The sequence below is a fragment of the Talpa occidentalis genome, unplaced genomic scaffold, assembly GCF_014898055.3.
Source record: "Talpa occidentalis isolate TD23 unplaced genomic scaffold, MPIMG_talOcc4v2.1 talOcc4.2, whole genome shotgun sequence".
NCBI lineage: Eukaryota > Metazoa > Chordata > Mammalia > Eulipotyphla > Talpidae > Talpa > Talpa occidentalis.
The window spans coordinates 147819527-147844641 of NW_023602073.1; the positions used below are offsets into that span (position 1 = coordinate 147819527).

Sequence of the window (25115 nt, forward strand, 5' to 3'; positions counted from 1 at the left end):
CGCCCCGCCCGCCCCGCCCGCCCCCCCTCCATAAAGGCTTTGTGCATTATAAACCTGGAACATATTTACTTTGATTCAGGGGATATTGGAAAGATAATGGTCAGTAGTACTTACAAACTCAAATCCATTTTTGAGACGTTTTAGATTATTTAAAAGCATACTTGGAGCAAATGAAGGGTCTATAACAAAACCAAACCACTAGAAAGCAATTTGGGAAGCTAGAATTATGACTTTCCCTGGGTGAAGAAGTCTTCCTTGTCAGAAAAACAATGTCAGAAAACATAGCATGCTTAGAGATGCAGCTGAGCGCTGTACTGTGCGAAATCTAGGTGGGGGGGGAGGGGCTTGAAACCTAAGAGAACGTTCTTGGTATTTATCCTCCAGGGATCTTATTTCAGAATTCATCCTTAGAGATTATGTCCAGTCAAGGAAATCGTTAGTTAAGAAATCTACTTGAACAAAACACAAACGAGGAAAAAGTAATAATGTGATGGCAATCTTAATTTTTGGATAAAACATGACCAGCCGTGAATCTGTGTGTTTATAAGAGAAAATGTGTAGATACTTGCTATAAACAGGTGAATGAATGCACATGCCTTATCTAATCGCTGGCTTCTTTCAAAGCCAAACAACAACAAAATGCTGTATTTTAGTTTCTGACAAATTTGTTTTAAAAATCAATTTGAAGGCACTAGTCTATCAATTGTCTTTCTGAACAGAAAGCGACATTCCATTCTGCCAACGGTAAAGTTGTCTCAGCACTGACCAGCTGCTGCTTAACCAGTGTGTGTCACGCAGGAAAAAGGTCCAGGAATATGCATCTTAGCAGGCAAGGCATGAGCAGAGCATGTAGTAACCGTAATGACTTTAAAAGTGAAGGCTAATAGTTTACTGGCAGTATTCAGTGAAGCATCAAAAAGGGCAAAGAGAAAACAGGACATAAAAAACCGAATAGCTGTTTGGGGAAAAAAAAAAAAAAAAAAAAAAGTGGTCTGTGGTTGTCAATGTTTTTTTTAACACCTGCAATTTCCTCCATTGGCCTAAGAGCAGTAAAATGTGTCCATGAATCTTCCCGCAGGCCAGTAACGGTGCGGCCTGACAGGACAGAGCAGGAAAGAAGGGGAAGAGGAAGAAAACTCAATAGCCGCGCTGTACGTCCGTGTATGTTAAAAACTGAATATCCCGTCGTCCTCGTTCATGTATAGTTGAGTTCTCAGATTTGTAAGTTTTTATACATACTTTCACTGAATAAACATTTAATTAAATGGGTACGTGGTTTTGGCTGTATGTTATTAACCCAAAAAGAGGCAGGAAGGGCGGGCCTCCCCGGTGGCGCAGCGGTTGAGCGCTGGGTGGCGAAGCTGCCCGCGGCCTCTGCAGCGCCGGTTCGATCCCCGGCTGCTCCCCGGCCACCGGAGGAGGGTCCCACATGGCGCGCAGACCTCTCCTGCCGCCCGCTGCTCCCCTCAGCAGTGTATTTCGGTCCTTCTGCCTGCTCTGCTCCCCGCTCTGGCTCTGGTGAATTCTCTCACCCTCCCGCGCTTCTGACTGTACCCAGTGCTTGTATAAATAAATAAATCTTAAAAAAAAAAAAAAAAAAAGATGCAGGAAGGGCAAGTAGCATCACATCCAGAGCACTTGCTGGCTGTGTCTCCTCCTCATGTCTCCAGAACCTTTCGCATGTCCCCTGAGTGGCATTTTCCACATTTGTAAAAGCAGGACGCAAACAACTGCACTGATCACAAAACGGTGAGAATCAAATGAGTAAATTATTTAGGAAGATGCTACGCACAAGGTTTGACTGGGAATGGGCGTGGAGATTGCCTTACCCAACGTATTTTGGTTTCTCATTGCTATTAATTGAAGGAGTGCATAAAATCCAATCTGTTTTAGAAAGAGAATTGGCTTTCCCAGCAGGTAACATTTCAAATATCCAAGTAGAGGGTAAACATAACAAGGAGTACCTCCTAGGTACCGTGCAGGATTAAGTCATAAACCAAGCTTCATAAAGTGCAGCTGCAAGTGATCCCAACGGAATACATTCGTGACTTCTGAAAACTCCCACCTGAACAACCCAACCGCAGCCTCATAATTCAGTGAATAATGTGTTCCAGAAATACCCAGATCAAATAAAATATATTTCACTAAAATAATTTCCTTTACTTGAACATTTTTCCTTTTTAAATTAAAGCTTTTCATTTACCCCTTCACACTCTTGCCTTCCCCTTAACTCCCAACCTTGTTTTAACAAGGAAGAAGAAAGGAGGCCACGAGTTGTTTGCCCAAACATGACATAAATTCGTGCTACATAAACCTACATTGTTAAATATTGAGTGCCACGTCACCCTTAAATAAGTTAAATGATCTTTTGTCTGTAGAAGAACTGGGGTGTAGGCCAGAGGTGCGGGGGGAGGATTCACCAGAGAGAGTGGGGAGCAGAAAGGGTAGATTTTACTGAAATACGCTGCTAAGGGGAGCAGCGGGCAAGACAGGAGAGGTCTGCCATTCCACATGTGGATTAAGTCCCTGGCCAGCGATAAACTCAAGCCATAGGGGTGATAATGCTGAGACTGGGCCACCAGGGAGGCCCAGTTAAATGAATCTTGTGCCAAGTTAACTTCTCTGAATTTCTGTGAAATCGTGGTGACTTTCACTGCATGCTGCAAAGCCCTCCTACCCACCTCGCAGTCCTAGGACATAAGATGTAGGCAAAGGGCCCTCAAGACCAGAGAGTGGACTCCAACCCTTTTTGTTAAAATCATCAGAACCAGGGCCTCCCTGGTGATGCAGCGGTTGAGCGCTGGGTTGCGAATCTGCCCGCAGCCACTGCAGCACCGGTTCGATCCCCGGCTGCTCCCCGGCCACCGGAGGAGGGTCCCACATGGCGCGCAGACCTCTCCTGCCGCCCGCTGCTCCCCTCAGCAGTGTATTTCGTCAGTCTGTCTGTTCTGTTCTCTGCTCTGGCTCTGGTGAATTCTCTCACCCTCCCGCGCCTCTGACTGTACCCAGTGCTTGCATAAATAAATCAATAAATCTTTAAAAAAAAAAAAAGTAAAAAAAAAAACAAATTTAAAAAAAAAATCATCAGAACCAGCCACTATTGTTTTTAGTCATTTTACCTTGCAAGACAAAGAGCGGTAAGGCATCCAAACTGAACCCTTCAGTTGAAAATGTGAGACTGTGGTCATACATGTCAAGTAAACCACCAAATGTCTATGTTTAAAAAGGTATAGCTGCTCAGCAGCGTGGTTGGGGACGATGGTGCAGTGGACGCGATGGTTATGATAGGGGTGGGGTGAGCCCTCCACTAATTCACCAGAGAACAGATTCTCAGACAAAATTACTTGTGCAGGGTGTGCTGTTTATTGTAATGAAATGTAACTTCATCAAGTTGCCTCTGCATTTTCATAACAATGCTCAGAATCCCCAAAATACTTAAACTGACTTTTGGTTCATTTTAGTGCTCCATTGTGGTCTAGAACAAATTACCAGCATATATCATTTGCAAGATTTAGGCATAGAAACCTTTAAGCAAATAAAAATCATCTCAAAATACAGTTAGTCTGCCTTTTCTAGAACTCACCCTTCAAACAGACGGAAGAATATCAACTAAAAATTGTCAGCAGCTCTCTAAATAAAACTAAAATTAGAATCAGAGATTTTAGTGTGAAAAAAAAATGGACCAGGATGAAATCCTATTCTGTGGTTTCCTTCTCTTCGGGCAGATCAGAATGTTTTTGGACATGAATGATCATTCTATTCCCAACTCAAGCTTGCACTATTCTCTGGAAAATGTACAATACCTGCCCTACCTAAATCCCCGGTTGTTGGGAAGAGAGCTCCTTTGGAGATGGTGCTGGCAACTGAAGAAACAAATTGCGGGAAATTGGATTCTATATTGGGCGTCAGTGTGCTAGTGGCTTCCATTTACTCCTTCCAACAACCCAGTCAAGAGTATGTCTCATTTCTTACAGGTAGTTGAGGCCCAGAGAAGTTAAATAACTTTTCTGAGGTGGCCCAGCCAAATAGAGAGAGCCAGGAGTCTACCGCCCACGGCACTCACTCAAAGGCAACAACTCCCCCACAATGGTACAATCACCCCACATAGAACATTCGACCAGCATCTGGCAACTGACAATCCCCACATTGTCGCAGTGACAAGTCTTTAAATTCAGCAAAAGATAAGATGCACCGGGCATGCTTTTCATTCTCATCTGACCTACTTTTTGTGTTTTGCTTCACACCTAGGTTTGTCCAAATTATAGAGGAAAAAAAATTCTTGCCCAAGTGTGCAAACGTTTCTGTGGGCTAAAAGCAAGGGGGATGGGTAGCCGGGAGTGGAAAGCTAACCTATTTGTTCTGCTTATGGACAATTGACGCAAACCTGTTTCAAATGCTTGTATTACTGCAGGGGTCCTGAAGCTGCAATCAGCACCTCAGGATCTCCTGGAGGGCTTGATCAAACAGATTACAGGCTCCACCTGCAGTGTCTGTCATGATTCAGTCGGTCTTGGTGGGGCCAAGAATTTGCCTTTCTAACAGCTTCCCAAATCATGATGCTGAGGGTGCTCAGAACAGGTCTCCCCAAGACTTGTCATTTTGGCCTGTGGACTATTTCAAGTTGAGGTCAATCAAGGCCCTGTAGACTCATAAGAAAACCTAAACTCCCCCGTCCCCACTAAGAAGAATGAAAATCAGGGGTATTACCCAGAATGCAGTACCTCCTTTCTAGTAGCCTTTCTATTAGAGAAACTTACAGACCCGGCAGTGGAAACAAGTTGTGAGTCACATTTTCTTTTTCAATGTGACTCCCCTCCCTCTTCCAAAACCTCAGGGCCTGCTCCATTCCTTAGGCGCATGCCCTCGTTTTCCTCACTGAATTGGAATTCTCATCTTCTACCCTGATTCCCAATAGGCCCATGAAATTAAATCGGTATTTTTCTCCTGTTAATCTGTCTGATGTTTTAATTGCTTGACCAGCCTGAGAAGAACCTAGAAGGGTTAGGCGGAAATTTCCTTTCCCCCCCATGACGGTGAGAGTGATGGTGGTGATAGTATGAGCAGTCAGTATTGCTATATAATTTCTGTTCTATTTTACTGTCTTTTCTGGGTTCTACCCGCTTCTCAGAATAATTACTAAGAGAGCTAACGAGGGCCAGAAAGGGCTCACACCATCAGCGTGCTTTTTCCTTTGAAGCAAGCTTGCTCCTTAATGAGACCCACATGATATACGGATTTGTGCAAAAGCGACTAGAAGTGTGTATTTGCAAGGCCCTGGGTCAAAACTTCCCTCTTCTCATTCTAAATGCCTTATAATCTGTGAGCACAGAAAGAACAAAATACCCTAAGTTTTTGAGGAGGCCCCCAAGATGATGCAACTTATGAGAGGCAAGGATCCGGATGAGAAAACAAAATGGGGTCATTCTGGTAAGTGGCCAAGATCACACAGCTACTTGTAATTAAAGATCCCGGTCCTCCTTCCAGGGCCCTTCCTGCTACCATCATACTGCCAAGGAATTTTCTATTCAGTGAGAGATCCCTTAAGCAAGCAGAGGTCAGAAGGCAGCCAGCCATTAAGAACAGGGAATCTGGGGAGACTTGGGAGTGACCCGGAAGGCACTGAGGCTTGGGCCTCCTCCCAACCAGAGTGCTCACCCCACATTGCACTTCCCTCCCTTCAAGTCTCCCCAGGGAGGTGTGCTAGCAAGCTGCAGATGCTCGAAAGGCGTAGAGAGAGGAAAGAAAAGAAATGCAGAGGACACAGTGGATGTTGCTTCTCTAAACGAGCGTGTCTGAGTAAGAGGCATTTGATAGAATCGGTGTCATTATTCTGAATCCACCGAAAGCCAAGAAGACAGGAGTGGTCAGTAATTTCTTTCTCTTCTATTTACTATGAATTCAACCTGCTGCCTTCTGCTTTCCAGTTTAGAAGCGCCCTCACAACAAGAAAATCTCAGGAAGAGCTTAGTCGTACATTCTGAAGTGAGGAAACTACTGTTTCTTCCTTCTCAGTCACCAAATCAGTTTACGCATGAAAATTTAAGAAGAGTTGCAAGGATCTGTGCGCTTTCTGGCCTGTGTCCCCAAGAACACAGGAGAGCCACGGGTATCGCTCCATCCTCTCTTGCCCCGGACCGCCTCTATCTACCCAGCTGCCCGGCCTGCATCTAGCGCCACGGAGCGCCACGGTCCCTCCCCATTGCTGTTGCCATTCATCTTTAATGATAGAAATTCTGATAGTTCCTGCCCTGTTTATCTTTTCGAAAACAAACCCATAAAACCGGGCAAGGCAGGTGAGCACAAGATGGAGAACTTGCATCATCTCTAAGCGCCGGGGACCACCCAGGCCCGGGGCAGGCAGGTCATGGTGGACTCAGGCAAACGGATGACGGAATCTTGGAGGTCCCGGTAGACGGGGCAGGCTGTTGTGCCCCAGGTGCAGGCCCAGGAGGCAGGGAGGTGAGGGCCCTTCCCACCCTGCCTAATCTCTCGCCTAGAGCTCGCCTCAGAGAATCACCTCAGGGCGACGCCGCCCTTTTCTCCCGCGCTCCCTGGGCCCAGATGTCCATGTCGTGGGGAGCCCGCGGGTCACAGGGGTCAGTGGCGCGAGGGCAGGAAAAGCCCGATGGACTCATTGACCCTACAGAGGCCTCTAATGCGGCAGCAGGAACCAGACAGGCTGACTGGTGGGCATGAGGGACGCAGGGGTGCCCTGAGGCTGGCAGCAACCAAGCCTCCCAGCCGCCCCCCACCAGACACCCCCCATCTCCATGCCCCCTCTCGGGTGTCTCTCCTCAGTCCCGAGACCTCCTCGCGTGGGCATTTGTACTTACAGGTCCGCGGCCCGCGGCCTCCATCTTCTCGGCCGGCGGTGGGTGATTACAGGTGCACATGCCCAGGCTCTTTGCAGTAACATGTTATCACGTGTGGGGAATGAAATGTGGGTGGAAGGCAAGGCCACAGGTGGTGGCTGCAGAGCTGGCAGCGTGGGGGTGAGGAGCCCGATCAGTCCCCTTTCCCTACACCAACTCTGCATTGGTCTAAAGAAAACAGAAATGGGGACCCGAGATGGCTGACACCACACCACCCTGCCCTCCACAAACGGCTCCAGCCCCATCAACCAGGCCGTGTGTCAAAATAATATCAAAAAAGCACAGTCTGCCCCTTGAAAGCCACCCCGGCAGGTTGATGTGGGGACTTAGGACAACAGCCCAGGCGTCTCCTGGGGAGACTGGCCCTGAAGCCTGTGCTTTCCAAACTCCTGTCTCTAGTCACGGCTTTGTGAGTGGTGGGTAGCCAAACCTGAGAGTGGCGGAAAGACATACTGACATTTCCTACAACTAATATCGTCTCCCTGCTCCGCCACCCCTTGCCCATGTCAGCATGTAGCTCCACATCCAAGTTTGGTAACCCAGAAACTTCATTCTTCACCCCACAATGTTCCCAAGAGAGACTATTGGGTACAGGGCCCTAATATCTCTCATCTCACATCTTTCCAGTTAAACAGCCACCACTTCAATAATCACCATTATCTCGCCTGTGACTGTTCCAACACTCGGCCATCTCCTCCCAGCCTCCAGGCTTTGATGCTCAGGAAGCCAGACGCCATTCTCTGCATGCTTTGCCAAGGTTAGGTAAAAACTCCTTCTGAAGGGCTGTCCGGGACTTCGCAGGATAACAAGCATTAAATTCCAGCGATACCCTAGCATTGTGATAACCAGAATCTCTACATGGGAGTGGACTGGGGGAAGGATCACAGTGCCCCCCTGCTGAACGCTCGGTGAGTGCCTAGAGTAATCCCACTCAAGTGGCCCTGCAGTGTCATTTCTGAAAGGTCTTTATAAAGCATCCTACATGTCCTCAGTTTTAAGGTTCTTTCCTAGGTAGCAGAAGAGTCCCTGAGGCTAATAGGGGTAAGTAGGGCCAAGCACAATCATAGTTTTAAAATTAGCTTAATTTATGATATTAACTCTGTGCCCATTAATTAAAAAATTGGATTAGAACTAGTATTAGTTATCCAAACAAGTGAGTGACTTCTGGACTCTATTTTTTTTTAAAGTAATTATCTTTATCACAGGCCACCACCACCAGCAGCTCAGCCAAAACTCCTGGTCAACTCAGAGTTGGTCATCTAACCATTGCAAACCTGCATTGCACAAAAATCGCCAGGTGGTCCAGGCTCACTGCCAGAATCATATTAGAACTGGAGAGTCACAAAAGCTTGACCCCCCCCTTGGTGTTGGTTGTTCAGGGGTCAGGTGCAGCCCCTTGCTCCCTGGGAATGCTCGGGCTGCGTCCACTCCCTTTCCTGCAGAGTTGGGTAAGGGGTTTCTAGTTCTGGTTATTGGCTGGGATTTCAGAGGTTGGTATGAATATTTTTTAAAAACTTTATGTTAAACTGTGTTTATTTCTGGGAGTCAGAGGTCAGCCAGAGACTTAATGAGATTCTAATTAACCGAGCCCCTAATGCAAAAAGGTTAATTTTTTGTATCTCCACACATAGTCCAGAGATATACCAAATTCCCATGATTCTTGGTGGTCGATGTCAATAGCTAGGTAAAAGCAGATGTTAAATATGTGATGAATATCACAACAGCAAAAACAGACTGAATTCAGATGAAATTATAGAAAGAAAATCCATGGCATTTAATTAGATTGCATTTTATTTAGGTTAATGAAAATCTGCCCCAAACAAAATTAGGAATCATATAGTTTCAGATTAAAGGAAACTGCTAACTTTGAAGCTTACACTGAAAGCTAAAATGTCCAGCCCTTGACTACCTGGAGCTCCAAACATCAAAAGAAAATGTTGGAAAAAAATATCTGTGTACAAAGGGGAACATGTTTTATTCCGCAATTACAAGTGGGGAGAGTTTACAAGTCTTGCATTGTTTTCTATTGTACATAGCTCCGTAGTAAACGCCAAAAATAGCAAAATTTAGGCACTTGCTCCACCTTCTGCAATTTGCATTGGATTATTAAGTACCTTGTAGGTTAACAGCAGCTTTAGAACTATAATTCAGAATTGGATTTCATGCTACTGTTTATAACATTCTTGTTAATAAAGCAAAGTCGCTTCACGGACAAAGATCTAGAGCTTGAGGGCACATCCAACATATTTGTCCAAAAAGCAGAGTCAGGAGCGGTGACCACGAAAATCAACTTTGAGGATCAGCATGAGCCAGCCACGTGTGGCCACAAGACCAAACACAAATGGAATGAAGTGGCAGGAAGGAATTAAAACCCAGAGAATCTGTTTGCCACAAAGTACACAAATCTCCAATCTGTTCAAAATAGCACAGAGTTTCTTCCTGCCACAGAGAAGAAGTGAGCCAAATCCACAGCTGTCAGAATTCCTTACAGGTTGCTGTTATCGCCAATACTCTAGTTGTTCAAAAATGGAGACTGGCACTTGGAGATTTTCTAAGTCTCAAATTGGCAAAGGAAAGATTGAAATCAGAGTTTATTTTTTAATTTGAGTACTTTAAAAGGTAGCTTTCATAGATTTGAAAATAACTCCTAAAAGGATACTAATGAGGTGTCTTCCTAATACAGCTCATTTTTTATTGTCAGGCCTGATGATATAACAAACGTTTCCAAGACCACCTCTTACGTAAGGCATGTTTACTATTATGCCTACTTAAAAATTCTTTCTAGACACATCGCTGTTTAAAACCAGTATTTTTTACTTTCAGGAAGACACCACCAGGTGGTAGCATTGTATCAGTACGTCAATCTGAAAACCCTCTGGTTTGTTTCTGAGGATATTTCTGTGGACATCAACTCAAATCCGTGTAAAGTGGCGACACTAGGTACTGGATCCAAGAAAAAGTTCCAGCTTCTGTGTTCAGAACAGAACACAGTAAACATATGTGCCAGGCTTCCTGTAACTACTAAAGCCAGCAAATCTAAGGGAAGCAAATATTTTATTTCAATCAGTTGTCAAACCACAATTTATCTAAATGAACATAATGCAAGATTGTTCTTAAAAGAGTGGACACAAATACCGCAGGAACACAACCCGAATCTACCAAACACCATCTGTAAAGCACCTGACCTAGTTCATGCTGTGTTTGTGTGACCCAGCAAGAGGGCAGAGTCAAAAAAACCATCCATTCTTTCCGTGATAATGTGAAAAACACTTCACTACTTTGCCTCAGGATGAAACACACTCATCTGTCCAAACAACCATAACAATAGGAGAAAAGACTTCAAACTACTGCTACTGAAAAAAACTTCCTTCCAACCTCCACTGGGCTAGAAAGAAAAATCTCACAGTAACAATGGAAGCCTCAGTATGTCTCCCACACACACACACACACACACACAGTTTATTTTTAGCACGCTGGGCATAATAAGAAAGTGACCCATTTCAGAGTGATACTAAAGACAGATCTAAACCTTAGTGAATTTCAAAGTAAGACTCGCTGATCAGGAATGTTATTTCTAGGAAGCTGTTTTCACAGGTTTCAAGTGAGGCTTTAAAGCTTCCCGAGGCTTCACCATGGCCCATGCCCCGTCGTCCACGCTGCCACCCAGGAGGAGTGTACTTACTATACTGCATGTTTCCTTAGACGTTAAGAAAAAAATATACATTAGATAGAGAAGGAGGATTACTTAAAACATACATATAAACACATAAAGAATGATATCCAGTTTGAGATGCAGAACTAGGTATTGCCAACTCCAGTTCCAGGTTAAGAATGGAGAACCGTAAGTCAGAAACATTACACAGAGCAAGGGAAAATGAGAGGGGGGCGGGCCTTGAAAGGGGACACGTTAAATGGCTGTAGCTCCTGACGAAGCCTCAGGATTGTCGGGGTTCTCCAGAAACAGGGTCTGTCAGGGTCTGTTGATGTGCCTGTTCTTCCGCTGGAAAAGTTCTTGCGTCTTGGTCACGAGCCTCCGCAGCAGCATTCATGTTCACCTCTGACTTGTCTTCACATTCTCGTTCTGGTCTTGCCAATATAGTTGAACTGTAGAAGGAAGAATCAAAAGCAAATAAAACCTCCATTTCCTCCTCCTCTTACTTTAACAACAAACAGCTGTGAACATGAGCCGACGCCCTGCAGACCCTAGTGCCAGAGTGCAAGGACAGCGAGGACCCAACCCTAGTGTGCTGTGCTCCGCAGCACCAGTGCGGGGTCCCCACAGCTGGGGACATCTGCGAGACCCACAGCTGGGCCTATCATGCGTACTGGAAGCATTTCATAAATGCTTGTTGCTGCTGTTGGGAGGAAAGAAATCTAGAGAGCTAGAAACTCAATTTCAAGCTGTCTGATATAAACTTACTTTGAACTTTGTTATAAAAAAATTCAGTTCTGAGTGAGCACAAAACACTTCTTATGCTTTTGAATCAAACATGCACACACGCGCATACTTGAGCACACACTCACCCTTTTTTCCTTCTAAAGTAGTCACATGGGGGGGTATCAAATGAAGTCATTATTTTCATGACACTCATAAGACTGAGCACCATTTCAATTGAGAAAAAAAAAATGACGCTAATCTTGATCTTCTTCTGTTGTGCTCTTCAGTTATTCCCCTAACTGAAGACTGCATGGAGAACCCCTCACAACAAATTTGCATTCAGGGGCCTCCCTGGTGGCCTAGGGGTTAAGTCTCAGTGCTATCACCGCTGCAGCACAAGTTCGATCCCCAGCCAGGGAGCTGACCCACATGGGGCAGCAGACCTCTCCTGTCTCCCCGCTGCTCCCCTCAGCAGTGTATTTCAGTGGATCTGCCTGTTCTGCTCCCCACTCTGTCTCTGGTGAATCCTTTCATCCCCTGCACCTCTGGCTTATGCCAGCTATTCCCGAGGTCTTATATGCAGAAATAAAAATCAATCCTAAAAAAAAATTTGCATTTAATGGCATAAAAGGAGAAAAGTATCTAGGAAGGATACTTACAGGATGCTTTAGGGGTCCGCCAGTTCTGATTTTGCAGGTTCTCTCTCTCCTTTCTGTGCCTCCTCCTGTGTTTGTGTTCTGATGTCTTCTGACTCACGATGCGCTTTTCTTTCCTGAAGTTCTTCCTGGCTGTCTTCCTGCTCTTGATGTTTGGGTCCGTTTGTATCCAGGTGCTCTTTTAAGCCTCCTGAATGTTCCAGGGCTTCCAGAGCTGACACTTGCTTCTCGGGGTGAATGACCGCGTGATCCCCTTTTCCGTCTCCCGGGGAGTCACAAGGTGTTTTCTCTATCCTTTCTCCTAAGCCGGCTCCGCCATCATCTTCTGGCCCAGACTTGGTTCCAGGCACTTCTCTCTCGCCCTCAGATGGAAGAACGACCTCGTCAAGCTGCTGGGCATCGACCCGGGGGCTTTCTACCTGGACGGCTTCGCTCACTTCTCTGGCGGTATCTGCGTGTGTCTGTTGCAGGGCGACTGGCGCCGACTCCTCGCTGGTGGAGAGCGTCTGTGTGTCTTCCTGTGTGGGGGCTGGAAGTTCGCTTTCTTCCTTCTCGACTTTCTGCTCCAGTTGCTGCTTGTCAGCTTTTATCAGGGGAGCCTGTGTCTGGGGCCCAGTGGCGGGTTCTTCCGTGCTTACTAACTGCTCCACGGCGGTCTGAATCACGTTTTGTACAAATTTGCTGCTCTCAGTCTCAAGCTGCAGAATCTCATTTTCGGCCTCGGAATCTTCCATGCTCACCGTGCCCTCCTGGCAAACCACCTGCTCGCGATCTTGCTCTGCCCCCTGTGTCTGGGATGCGGTGGTGGCTCCTTCCGGGTCAGCGCTGGAACTTTCTCCAGTGGTTGCAGGTACCGTTACCGGTGTCGACTCTGCCCCAGATTCAGTCCCTGGGGCCAACACCTCTGCCCCCTGCTGAGCCTCACTGTACTCGGTGGATTTTTCTTCCAGTACTGAATGTGCCTCTACAGATCCCAAAATTTCAGCCGTTTCTAAAATCTTGACGGTTTTTCTTAAGACCTTCTTCTCTTCCACCGCGGGAGCTGTTAGGGTTTGTGATGCGTCGGAGCTTTGAACCTGAATTTCTGTGCAGACCGTTTCCTCTTGGGCCGGAGAACTTTCTTCCAGTCTGCGGGCTTCCCTCTGCCCTTCTGCGCTGCTCGCGTCCTCTGTCCGACCCGGGGGGTGCTGACTGGGCTCTTCAGATGTGACATCGAGGTCACCCTCGGGTTTCTCTTCACTCCCTTGGGTGGATTTCGCTTCGGTTTTCTCCTTCTCTACCTGACCTGCCATCCCTCTGTCTGCCGGGGCTGGAACAGTCTCGGTTTGACTCTGGAGTTCAGTATCATCCTCCCTTCCAGATTCAGCTTCTTTAGGAACTTGGTCGTCTGAGGCAACTTCAGGGATCCTCTCCTGACTGACTGTTACTTCTGTGTCTGCAGACACTCCAAGTCCTTCGACGGGAGGGCAGACTTTGGGTTCCTCGCCAGCTTCTTGAGTCACCTCAGTCTTCGACGGGACAGAGGCCGCTTCCCCTGAGGCCTCTGCAGCCGTGTGTTCTGAAACCACCTTGTCTTCTGAATGGTCCACATCCTCCTGCTGCGAGGGAAGGCCGCCGGGTGCTGGCCACGTCTCTGTCTGTGCTCCTGGGGCCGAGGACTGCCCTCCAGGGGCCTCCGCCCCGTCTTCACAGACCTGGTCCACGCGCTTGTGTTGTGTTGGCTTTAGAGCTTCAAGGTCGGCCCCAGGGGTGCCTCCAGGGCTCTCCCCGGCGGTGAGGGTGTCGGCTGAGTCAGGAGCAGCGGTTTGTTCCAACACAATTTCTGATTTGGCCCCAACCGAGGTTTCGGCTTCTTCACGAGCGGCTGTGGGCTGGCGGGACTCGGCGCTCTCTGGATCTTGAGGGGCCATTCCAGAGCTTTCCCCGGCAGGGGGAATGGTGGCCTCTCCCTCTGTCAAATCCTTGCTCTCCTGAACCTGAACTTTGGACACCACATCCACCTCCGTCTTCAGGTCTGGCGCTGGAGCCTCCTCGCGGGCTTCTTCGGCCTCCTCTGGTATTTTCGGTTCTGCCTTCACCCCGTCCGCCAGCGCCGGGGCGTCGGGCCGCCGGGCCTCGTCCCCCACCTTCTCCGCCACGGCCCGCAGGACCTCCTGGGTCCGGCGCTCCAGGTCTTCCGGGCTAGGCCCGCCGGCCTCCGCCTCCTGAACGGGGGTGGCCTCCTCGGTGGTGTCGGGGGACTCGGTGAGCTGGGAAACGGCCGACACCATGTCCGTGGTCTCCTCAGCCCCGGAGGCCTCGGTCGCTTCTTCCGCACCAAACGCCCCCGTCGTTTCCGCGGCCGTCACCGCCTCGGAGGTCAGCTCGGAGGCCACCTCGCTCGCCAGCGTGTCGTCGCCGGCGTCCCTGCCCTCGGGCGCGGCCGCCACAGGGGCGTGGGGGGCGGCCTCCCCTCCCCCCGCCGGCCCCGCGGGCGCCGCGGCCTCGCCGCGCGCGGGCTCCACAGGCCCCGCCACAGGCTCCACGGACGCGGAGATCCACGACGGAGACCGTTCCTCCACGTCGGGGGGCGGCCTCGCCCCGTCCACCGCGGCCGGGGGCGCCTGCGGGGCCTCCGCCGCGGCCTGGGCCTCGGGCCGCTCCTCGCCGCTCGGGGCTCGCAGGGCCTCCATCTTCTCCCTTTCGACGGCCTCGAACTCGGCCAGCGGGACGACGGCGGGCACTTCGGGGTCGTCCTCGTTGGTCTCGGCGGGGCCCGCGTCCCCCACCGGGGCCTGCTCCTGCCTCCCGTCCGGCCGTTTCTTCCTCCGCCCGGGAATGAGCTTCTTGATGGAGACCCAGGACTCCTCCCGGCCGGGCTCGGCCTCTGAGGCGGGAGGCTCGGCCCCGGCGGCGGGGCCGGCCTCGTCGTTTTTCTCCTCCAGCTTCGCCTTGGACTTCTTCCGGGCCGTCACCAGCCTCTTGAAGGACTCCCAGGTGGAGACGCCTTCCCCCTCCGAGGGGCTTCCCGCCGGCTCCGGGGAGGAGCCCCCCTGGGCCGCGTCGTGCTCCGGGGCGCTGGCAGGGCCGGGGTCTGCGCCTGCCTCTTTGTCTTTTCCGCCTTCGTCGGGTTTCTGGCTGTCGCCCGCCAGGGTTTTGGGGTGCCCCTCCTCGTCAGAAGAGGACGCTTTTCTTGCCCTTTTCTTGGAGGACCCCACACAGATTAACGCTTCCCAGGACACGGAGGTGTCCACCTTGCGCCGGGGCTCCTCGGGCCTCTGCTCTTCGCCGCTTCCTTTGCCCTCGTCCTGCATCTCAGAGGTTGCGCTCTCTGTGGAGGACAAGGTGGCACTCTTCACCTTGTCCAGCTCGTCCTCTTTGTCGCTCTCGGAAGGCCTTCTGACACGCTTCTTGGGCGTCACCATCTTTTTGAAAGAGGCCCAAGGGGTGATGCCTTCTCTCTTTTTCTCCCCATCAGAAGTGACTCCTTCTTCCGCCTCGGCCTCGGGCGGGGCCTCGCCCAGGCCCTTCTCCACACAGGTGGGCTCCTCAGGCTCCTCTGGGGACGAGGCTGAACTGTCGCCCTTCTGCTCATCTGCGCTGTCGGGGGACTCTGGTGCCCCGGGCTGAAGCTCCCCGGACTCCTCATCTCCTGCGCCTCCTCGCTTCCCTTTCACTTTCTTCCCAGAAAGCTTTTTGAGGCCTGAGCTGGTGAAAAGTTTCTTTAAAGGGCTTCCTTGCACCTTGATTCTCTCCTGGGATGACAGGATCTCCGCCTCACTGACGACGCCTTCGGGGTGAGCAGACAAGGCTTTCTCCTCAGGACCCAGCTCCGGAGGCTGCGGGGGGTCCCCTTCCGAGGCTCCCACTTCTTGGGGCTCCACCTGCTCCTCGGTGGGTTCAGCTGCCTGAGCCTGGGTGCTGGTGTCAACCTCCATTTCAGGGGGCAGAGACGCTACTATTTGGGCGGCTCCCTCAGGTTCCTGCTCATCTGTCTCCCCCACGGTGGCGACGTGGACCTCCGCGACGATCTCTACTTTTTCATCAAACACTTCGGTTGCCAACGGGGCAACTTTCTCCTCAGGGGCCCCGGGCCCCTGGTCTTCGATGGGCAGCTCCACTTTCTCATACTCAGCGGAGAGCCTGGCCTCGCGCGCGGCCTCGCCCTTGGCGGCCGGCGGTTTCTCGCAGGTGGCTTCTGGCTTTTCGTTTTCTTCCGAGTCTGCTTTCTCGGGCTCGCGTTCCTTCTTCTTCTCTGAGGCTTCCAGCTCTTCCTCCTTGGGCTTCCTGAAACTGGTCTTCTTTCGCCAGCCCGCCCAACCCTGGGTGAAGAACTTTTTGAAGGGCGACGCCGTGTCACTGGCCAGCGGGCTGGTTGGAGATTCTGGAGACTTGGTCGGTTCTTGCTTTTCTCCCTCGTCTTTGCTCTGTTCTTCTGCTTGGTCGGGTTCGGCTTGAAGAGAAGCATCTGTGTTGTTCTGCTCGGGTTTCGGCACCTCCTCGGGTTGCTCTGTGCACGGCTTCAGTTCACTGTCCTTGGGTGTTGCTTCCGGGGCCTCCCAGCTGGGGTCCGGGTGGTCGCCAGCCCCGTTTGAGCCCCCTGCACCTTCTTCCTCATCTTTTTTGACAGTGAGTAGTTGGACGGTGTCAGACTTCTCGGTCTTATCCTTTTTCACAGTGAATTTAAAGCCAACAAACTTGAACACTTTCTTAAAGCCGACATCACTAGACTGAGACTCGGGAGGGTGGGTGAACTCTTCTAAATTACTTTCTGAAGAAGGAATCTGTTCAATTATCTCAGGCATCTCCTCCTGCCCCTCCTTGGCGCTATCTTGAACAGCTGCTGAGCTAGCTGCCATCTTGACATCTGAGTCTCTTTCACTCACATCTTCAGACTCTCGCTGTCCAACTATGAACAGAAAAAAGGGGGTGGGAGAGAAGGGAAAAAATGATTACAAGTCAATAAAATTAAATATTAAAAAACATGACCAATGAGGGCCTCCCCGTCGGCACAGCGGGATGAGCACAGCGCTGTGAAGCTGTCCGCAGCCTCTGCAGCGTGGGTTTGATTCCCGGCCAGCCAGGGAGAGTCCCACATGGCGCGGCAGACCCCTCTTGTCTCCCCTGCTGCTCCCCTCAGCAGTGCTTTCGGTCTGTCTGCCTGTTCTGTTCCCCGCTGTGTCTCTGGTGAATCCTCTCACCCTCCCACACCTCTGGCCTGTACCCCAACTCTTGTATAAAAATATTAATAAATAAATAAATGAATAATCTTAAAAAAAAACAAACCAAACAAACATGACCAATGAATACTTTCTTTAATGTCAGGCAAGTCCAGCACAGGGTAAGGGTTTCTCTCCTCTCGAGAGCTGGCTTCTCAGCCCAGGCATCTGTAATTACAGGTGAGTGCGCCCCGTGCTTGTGCTCCCAAGTGCTTTTTGCAATAAAACGTTACCACCTGTGGGCAACGAAACCTAGGAGGAAAACAAGGCCTCAGGGAGCAGCCACAGGGGCTGTGGCTGGTGGTGGGAGGTGAAAAAGAGCCTGAGCCGCTGCCTTTTCCCCACAGGACATGTGCTACTTTCTGTCATACACAAAAAGGCTATAAATTTGACACACATAAAAAGTCTTAACATATTGTAACAATTTACTAGACACCCGAAGCACAAAATTAAGGTTAATAATATATGTAGTGTCTAGACCAATACTTAAAATCCCAGTAATAAATATTCAAAAACAGAAACAATGTTTCCCCAAAATCTATGACTTCTTTCCATTGATATAATCTTATTTCTTTTTTTATTTTTTAAAAGTATTTATTTATTTATTTATTTATTTATTTATGCAAGCACTGGGTACAGTCAGAAGTGCAGGAGGGTGAGAGAATTCACCAGAGCCAGAGCGGGGAGCAGAACAGGCAGATTGACCAAGTACACTGCTGAGGGGAGCAGCAGGCGGCAGGAGAGGTCTGCGCGCCATGTGGGACCCTCCTCCGGTGGCTGGGGAGCAGCCGGGGAGCAGCCGGGGATTGAACCGGTGCTGCAGAGGCTGCGGGCAGCTTTGCAACCCAGCGCTCAACCGCTGCGCCACCGGGGAGGCCCGATATAATCTTATTTATCCATGAAAATAATTGTATTCCTTATGTGCAATATTACACATCTAGGTCTACAAATTTCCACCGTACAACTTACTGGGTTTTAGTTTAAAACTAAAGTCAAGAAAATTAACTGAGAAATTGTGCAAGGTGCTACCAAGAGCAGCTGGAGCCTGTCCCTTGTGCTGTGCTCTGTGGTAACCACAAGTCCTGTCCTCTGGCCCTTTCATTTCAAATGTTACCACATTTACATAGTTGAATGTACAGAGATGAAATCTGTAGATTTTCTGGGCCTCTTATTTAGCAGAGTAAGGAAGGATACGACAAGGTTTTCTAGCCCCATCCACGTGTAACATGATAGAAGAAACTGCTAGTGTGACAAAGCCAAGGTTGCCTCTACCTTTCTCATTGAAAATCAGCCAATCCCATTTACTGACATCAGCATCTAAGGTAGCATTTCCAAAAGTTAAAATAAAAAATACTGGGCCTCCCCGGTGGCGCAGCGGTTGAGCGCTGGGTTGCGAAGCTGCCCGCAGCCTCTGCAGCACCGGTTTGATCCCCAGCCACCGGGCGCCACCGGGCGAGGATCCCACATGGCACGCGGGCCTCCCCTGTCTCCCCGCTGCTCCCCTCAGCAGTGTATTTCATCAAATCTGCCTGTTCTGTTCCCCGCTCTGGCTCTGGTGAATTCTCTCACCCTCCCACGCTTTTTTTTTCTTTTTAATTTAAAGATTTTTATTTATTTACACAAGCACTGGAGGGTGAGAGGATTCACCAGAGCAGGGAACAGAACAGGCAGACTGACGAAGTACACTGCTGAGGGGAGCAGCGGGCGGCAGGAGAGGTCTGTTGCACCATGTGGGACCCTTGCCGGTGGCCAGGGATGGAACCGGCACTGCAGAGGCTGCGGGCAGCTTCGCAGCCCAGAGCTCAACTGCTGCGCCACGAGGGGAGGCCCCCTCCCGCGCTTCTGACTGTACCCAGTGCTTGTATAAATAAATGAATTGAAAAAAAATCTTTAAAAAAAATAAAATAAAAAATACTGAGCACTAAACACTTCAGATAGAGAAGGAAGTATGAAACAAAAACAAGAATCTCATTGTTTCGGTCAGGTACACTTCTTAAAGGATTTTCCTAATTTATAAATAACGTGGTCAAATTTAGACATCATGGTCAGTAAACAAAGAAACTGCCACGCACATTAAACACAGAGGCAAATATCCAGAGAAAATCCAGACATGTATGATTTGATAGTCTCGGGCCTCCAACCTTCACACCCCTTTCAGTTGGATCTTCAAAAGATACTTTCTGCTATTTTTTAAAAGCATGTATAATTTCCTCAGGGCCTCCCTGGTGGCGCAAGGGGTTAAGATGCAGTACTGTGAATCATTCACAGCCACTGCAGCACAAGTTCAATCCCTGGCCAGAGAGGTGACCCCATGGTGCAGCAGACCTCTCCTGTCTCCCCGCTGCTCCCCTCAGCAGTGTATTTCAGTCAGTCTGCCTGTTCTGCTCCCTACTCTGTCTCTGGTGAATCCTCTCCGCCCACAAGTCTGGCCTGTACCCCAGTTCTTGCATGCATAACTAAATAAATCTTAAAAAAAATAAAAGCATGTATAATTTCCTGAAAAGAGGGGGAAATGCCATTCGTTTCCGTGTGTTCCTATTATAAGCCTACTTAGAGCTCAAGCCAAAGATTTAAGTGATTTCCATGAACTGCTTCTTACAGATTTTCCCAATTGTGAAAGCATATTCACAAAAGGCCTTAATTACTGCAAGCACATAAAAGATGTGAAACTCCATTTTTTTTTTGTTAAAGATTTATTTATTTATTTATACAAGCACTGGGCACAGTCAGAAGCGCGGGAGGGTGAGAGAATTCACCAGAGCCAGAGCGGGGAGCAGAGCAGGCAGAAGGACCGAAGTACACTGCTGAAACTCCATTTTTTAAAGGGGGGAGGGTGATATGCATTTCACACCCATAAGAACAGCACATATTTAAAAAACTAAACAAAAAACCAAGTGCTGGAGAAGACAGGAGAAAGAGGAATCCTGTCACACTGTCGGTGGGAAAGTCAACTGGTGCAACCATTTTGGAAAGCAGTCTGGATTTACCTTCAAAAATGAACAATAAAAATATCCTATGACCCAGCAACTCCACTCCCAGGCATGACCCAAAGATGTGAAACCATCAACTCAAAAAACCCTATGTGTTCTACAACGTTGACTGCAGGACTAAATGCCCGTCAACAGAAGATTGATAGGCCAAAGATGTGGTCTCTGCACACTATGGAGTATCACTCAGCCATAAGGAAAGACGAAATGCTGCCATTTACAGCCAAATGGAAGGGGTTCAAGGGAATTATGTGCAGTAAATCAGCAATGACAAAGACAAATATTGAACATTTACACAGCAGACAATTCAACAAATTAAAGTACTTATAAAAACTAGTGGCCATTAATAAAAGAAGTAATGCTTCTGAAAGCTGGAGGGGGTGGGAGAGAGGGTCAGTGAGATATAAGTGGTGGAGGGGAGCAACGATGGGGTAAAAACAAACACTCATTAACCGATCTTTTCAGAATTTGAAGGAAAATGCAGAGGCATTTTACTAACACAGTGGGAGAAAGCAGGTGTTCTCTATACCATCCCCTCTACTTTGCCTCCATGCTCCTAAATCTGTGTTTCAATTTGAAACACATCAATTTCAATTTGAAACACATCTAGAAAAAGTATTCTGGGGTCACTGGAATGTTTACAGTCAAAACTTGAGGGAGACAAAGATGAACAGCTGCCAACTGGCAGAACAAAACAGCTATTGATAGTTCCAGAACAACTTAGCAATATTCAGAGGTTTTCTATATATAAAGTGATATATGGGGCTGAGCATGCCAAAAAAAAAAAAAAAAAAAAAGAAAGAAAGAAAAAAGTATATAGGATCACCACATAGGGAAACTTTAAGCCCCAACCAGTCAACTGGTCTACAGTCTCTTTTGACCTAAGTCATTCTAGGAGTTACTATTGTCGGATAATCTTCCAGACAGGGCCCCTGCTGGTTCCTCAGAACCTTCGCGCTTTGGACAAACCAAAGCCAGCTCTGATTGCAGCACCTGCAAGGTTGGACCTGTAGCAGACCTGACAGGGAGGCCCTGCTTCCTAAAATACCCCTTCAGCACATCAGGAAGTGGCCAAACATCCCTAATAGTTTTAGGGCCTAGAGGACAGGCGGCTAAACTCTCTGGCTTGGCAGCCAAGACCATTTAGATTAGGTTGCAAGATCGAAGCCAACTTTCATGGCACTTTTGCACAGAAGAGCTAGGCACCGGGCCCCAGAACAACAATCACAGAGCTACCCATGGTAAGGCTAGGAGATGCGCTGCAATCTAGATGGAGTATCTCAGCCTCATTTCCTACTCCTCTGCTGGTACAAGTTCCTGGTGTTGCAGCCCAACAGATAAGGCCTGCTCTGTCCACCTCTGCATCCCACACTTTGTTCCCCTCCAACAATAAGACAGGCTTTTGGTCCTTGATAAATCCTACTGATTTAAGTGTGGCTGTATCCCTTTCTCTCTCTCCTCCTGCCACCTCCTCCCGGGGGAAAGCCCTTGCCAGGTTGATTCCAGGCAGCACAATCTCTAGCCCAACCTGGACACCCTTTCCAAGTCTGAGTCTTCAGGCTGAGCTCTTTTCTGGCGAGAAGCCAAGGGGGATCCCTTGCACACTGCAGTTCTGGACAGACCTCTGCAGGTTAGATTAAGGGTCTGGGAGTGGTGGATTTGGGCACATTCTCCAGTGGCCCCAGATGAGACCCCACCTCTCAGGGTCCTCTGTCAACCCCACTGGGGGCCATGACGAGATATAGGTGCAAGGGGTCAGCTCAGGAGTCCTGCAAGGAGGTGGCTGGGTGGCTCACCTCATCCCTTCCTAACACCCTTCCCTGCGTATGCCACATTAGCAGTCTGACCAAATCCAGGGAAAGAAGGAAGGATGCATACCCACCCACACACCATCCTGGGTCTGCACTAATGGGAAGGTCAGCGCCCCCAGCGATGACTCCCCAGGGCAAATCATGGGGGGATGGGAGGGGAGGGCGGGACATGAGCTACTCACAGCAAAGGTTACTCCACCAGGGCATGGCACGCGCCGCTGGCCAGCAGCGGCAGCCTGACAGCGGCTGGGGAGACACAACCCAACCCTGGCTGCCCCATCCTGGATGGAGACTGGCAGCCCCAGCAGGCCGGCGGGGCGCTGACGAGAGCGCCCCCTGGGGGTCACTGTGCGCGTCATAGAGGGTGCAGCCTCGGGGCTGACCTGGCGCCCTGGGCGGGTTTAGCCTGGAAAGGCCACGAGAAAAAGCCCAAAAAGCCCCGTGCATCGCCCCAGTGGGGTGTCTCTTCAAACCCAAGCACGCTCGGACCCCCAAACCAGTCCTGCCTAAACAACTGCCAAACCGTCACTAAACCTCCGACCCGCAGTACGTTCCATTAAGCGGTGGACACCAGACCACGTTACGCAGCAAGGCCTGAGGCGTGGCAGGCGCACGGGCACAGTCCGTCTGGTGGGAAGAGCTTTGCCTCAGCGAGTTTGAGACCAAGAACTGGACACATCCTGCAGGTTCACATCACGACGCTCTTTCAGGATACACAGAACCTTAGAGGGGGGCGGTGGTGCACACCTGGGTGGTGCCTGCAACTGTATACGGACGTCAAGGGACTTCACACCTGTCTCTATGTGGGAAATGCAAAATGGCTCAGCCACTTTGAGACAGTTTGGCATTTTCCTTTTTTTTTTTTTTAACATATTTTGAAAGGTCAGCTTTATTAGGTAAAGGAGGAACAGAGGCACATGCATAGTCACAGGCAGGCAGGAGAGCTGTTTAGTTTGTCAAAACTAAACATATTCTTACCATTTAACACAGCAATCACATGCCATGTTCACCCAAAAACCTCCACACAGTTGTTTTTTATAGCTTTATTTGTCATTTCCTTGTTTCAAGGAAGTCCTTCAACAGGTGGATGTTTACATTTACTGTGGTACATCCAGAAAATGGAATACTATTCAGCACTAAAAAAAAATGAACTACCAAGCCATGAAAAGACATCAAAGAATCTTAAATGCATATTCTTTTTTTTTTAAAAAAAAAGATTTATTTATTTATACAGAGCTGTGGTACAGGTCAGAGGCATGGGAAGGTGAGAGGATTCACCAGAGACAGAGTGGGGAGCAGAACAGGCAGACAGACGAAAGCACTGCTGAGGGAAGCAGCGGGCGAGACAGGAGAGGTCTGCCACACCATGTGGGTATCTCCCTGGCCGGCCAGGAATCGAACCCGCGCTGCAGAGGCTGCGGACAGCCTCACAGTGCTGCACTCAACTGCCTGCGCCACCAGGGAGACCCTTCAATGCATATTCTTATGTGAAAGATGCCAGACTGAAAAGGCTATTTATTGTATGATCCCAGCTATGTGACATTCTAGAAAAGGCAAAACTGTGGAGACAATTAAAAACATCAGTGCTGCCAGAAGTCGGGGAAGGGAGGATGAACAGGTGAGGCACAGGGGATTTTTAGGGCAGTAAACTATTCACCTCGAACGGTAGATACACATTTGTCCAAACCCACCAAGAGCGAACCCTAAGGTAACCTACTGACTTTGGGTGATAATGATGTGTCCATAGAGGTGCATCTAGTGCAACAAATCTGACAGTCTGGTAGGGGCTCCGAAGGTGGGTCAGGCTGTGCATGTGTGGGCACAGGGAACTCTACTTTGCACTGGCATTTGCTATGACAAACTAGCTGTCCTGTGACAGCTAGTGTCACATAGGGAGTGCTCCTCACAAGGATGACTCAGAGACTCTGCTAAAGGAACAACACACAAAAGCTTGTCTTTTTAAAAGAAAACCCTATGTATTTTCAAAGCAAAATTATTTTATTTTCCACCAATCATTATAACTTTTTATAATTTGTCAGTGTGGCTGATGATCAGGAGAGGTGTTTTGACGTGCCAGCTCCCACGCTGGGATGGAAAAGTTGCTACGTGTCTGATGTGCACAGCAATTTATGTAGTAAAAAGCAGCTTTGTCATGGTCACGGTCATGTTTTAAAAAATGAAACAGAAAGAATGCATACGTCCTACGTACCCACTCATAGATTTCAAAGATCACTTGACCACCCTGGTAAAGATGGACAGCAAGAATCAGGGGGTGATAAATTGGGGGTGGGGTAGAGGGGGGAGGGCTGCGGGACATTTACATGCTTAATAGTGAAGAGGGTGGGGAAAACCTAATTATAGTGGAGAAATTGGCCACAACTTAATATCAGGTTATGCCTTTTCTCCATACCCTCAGGACACAAATCTATGGCTTAGCATGCCTGAACTAAATTAAAGAGAAAACAAACCCAAAATAACAAGTGTGGTGAAATGGGGAGAGGAAAACCATATACTTCAAACATGTCAAAGTCTACTAGACCCAGGCTATAGAATGTTCTAGATCTAAAGCAACTGAAAAGACACTAAAGGTGATATTCAAGGCCAGATCTCCCACTTCAGGGGGGGCTGGGGTGGTGCAAAACAGGACATTATGACCTTAAATGGCCAAGTGGAATTGGATGGTAGAACAGGTGAGAGCATGGTAGTCAGGTAAATGTGCATCACGGTAACTGAGTGATGGTTCTACAAAGGAAGCTCCCTATTTTCAGGAAGCACACAACTCAAGTATTTAGGAGCAGAGCTATATACCTGATGTATATCACTCACCCTCAAATTCAGAAAAATTTTAAGGGGCATTCCTCCCTAAGGCTTAACAGGAAACTGCTGGTTTTTGCTTTTGTTTTCCAAGAGAGCCAGAAAAGACAATAATGAAGTATATGAGTAAAATGTAACAACAGGTGAATCTGAGATAAGGGCATATAGTGTGGGTGTTACCTGCACTGTTTTGTTTTTTTTTTTTTAAAGATTTATTTATTTATTTATACAAGCACTAGGTACAGTCAGAAGCGCGGGAGGGTGAGAGAATTCACCAGAGCCAGAGCGGGGAGCAGAGCAGGCAGAAGGACCGAAGGACACTGCTGAGGGGAGCAGCGGGTGGCAGGAGAGGTCTGCGCGCCATGCGGGACCCTCCTCCGGTGGCCGGGGAGCAGCCGG

At 48.9% G+C, this 25115-nt stretch overlaps 1 protein-coding gene across 3 annotated transcripts in view; it reads right to left on the reverse strand.

Annotated features, from left to right (window-relative positions):
- Window positions 1–8071: 8071 nt before the first annotated feature.
- Window positions 8072–25115, reverse strand: part of AKAP12 (A-kinase anchoring protein 12) — an 88605-nt gene continuing 71561 nt past the window's right edge. Inside the window, exons 1-3 of one of the 3 annotated variants that reach the window (XM_037520669.2) lie at window positions 22085–22204; window positions 11910–16794; window positions 8075–10976 (exon numbers count right to left, since the gene is read on the reverse strand). In XM_037520669.2, coding sequence (XP_037376566.1) covers window positions 11918–16794; window positions 22085–22109 — 4902 coding nt within the window. In that variant the 5' untranslated portion in view covers window positions 22110–22204 and the 3' untranslated portion in view covers window positions 8075–10976; window positions 11910–11917. Of the gene's footprint in view, window positions 10977–11909; window positions 16795–22084; window positions 22205–25115 lie in introns of those variants that run through there. The other 2 variants (XM_037520668.2, XM_037520670.2) reach the window with 2 other exon arrangements.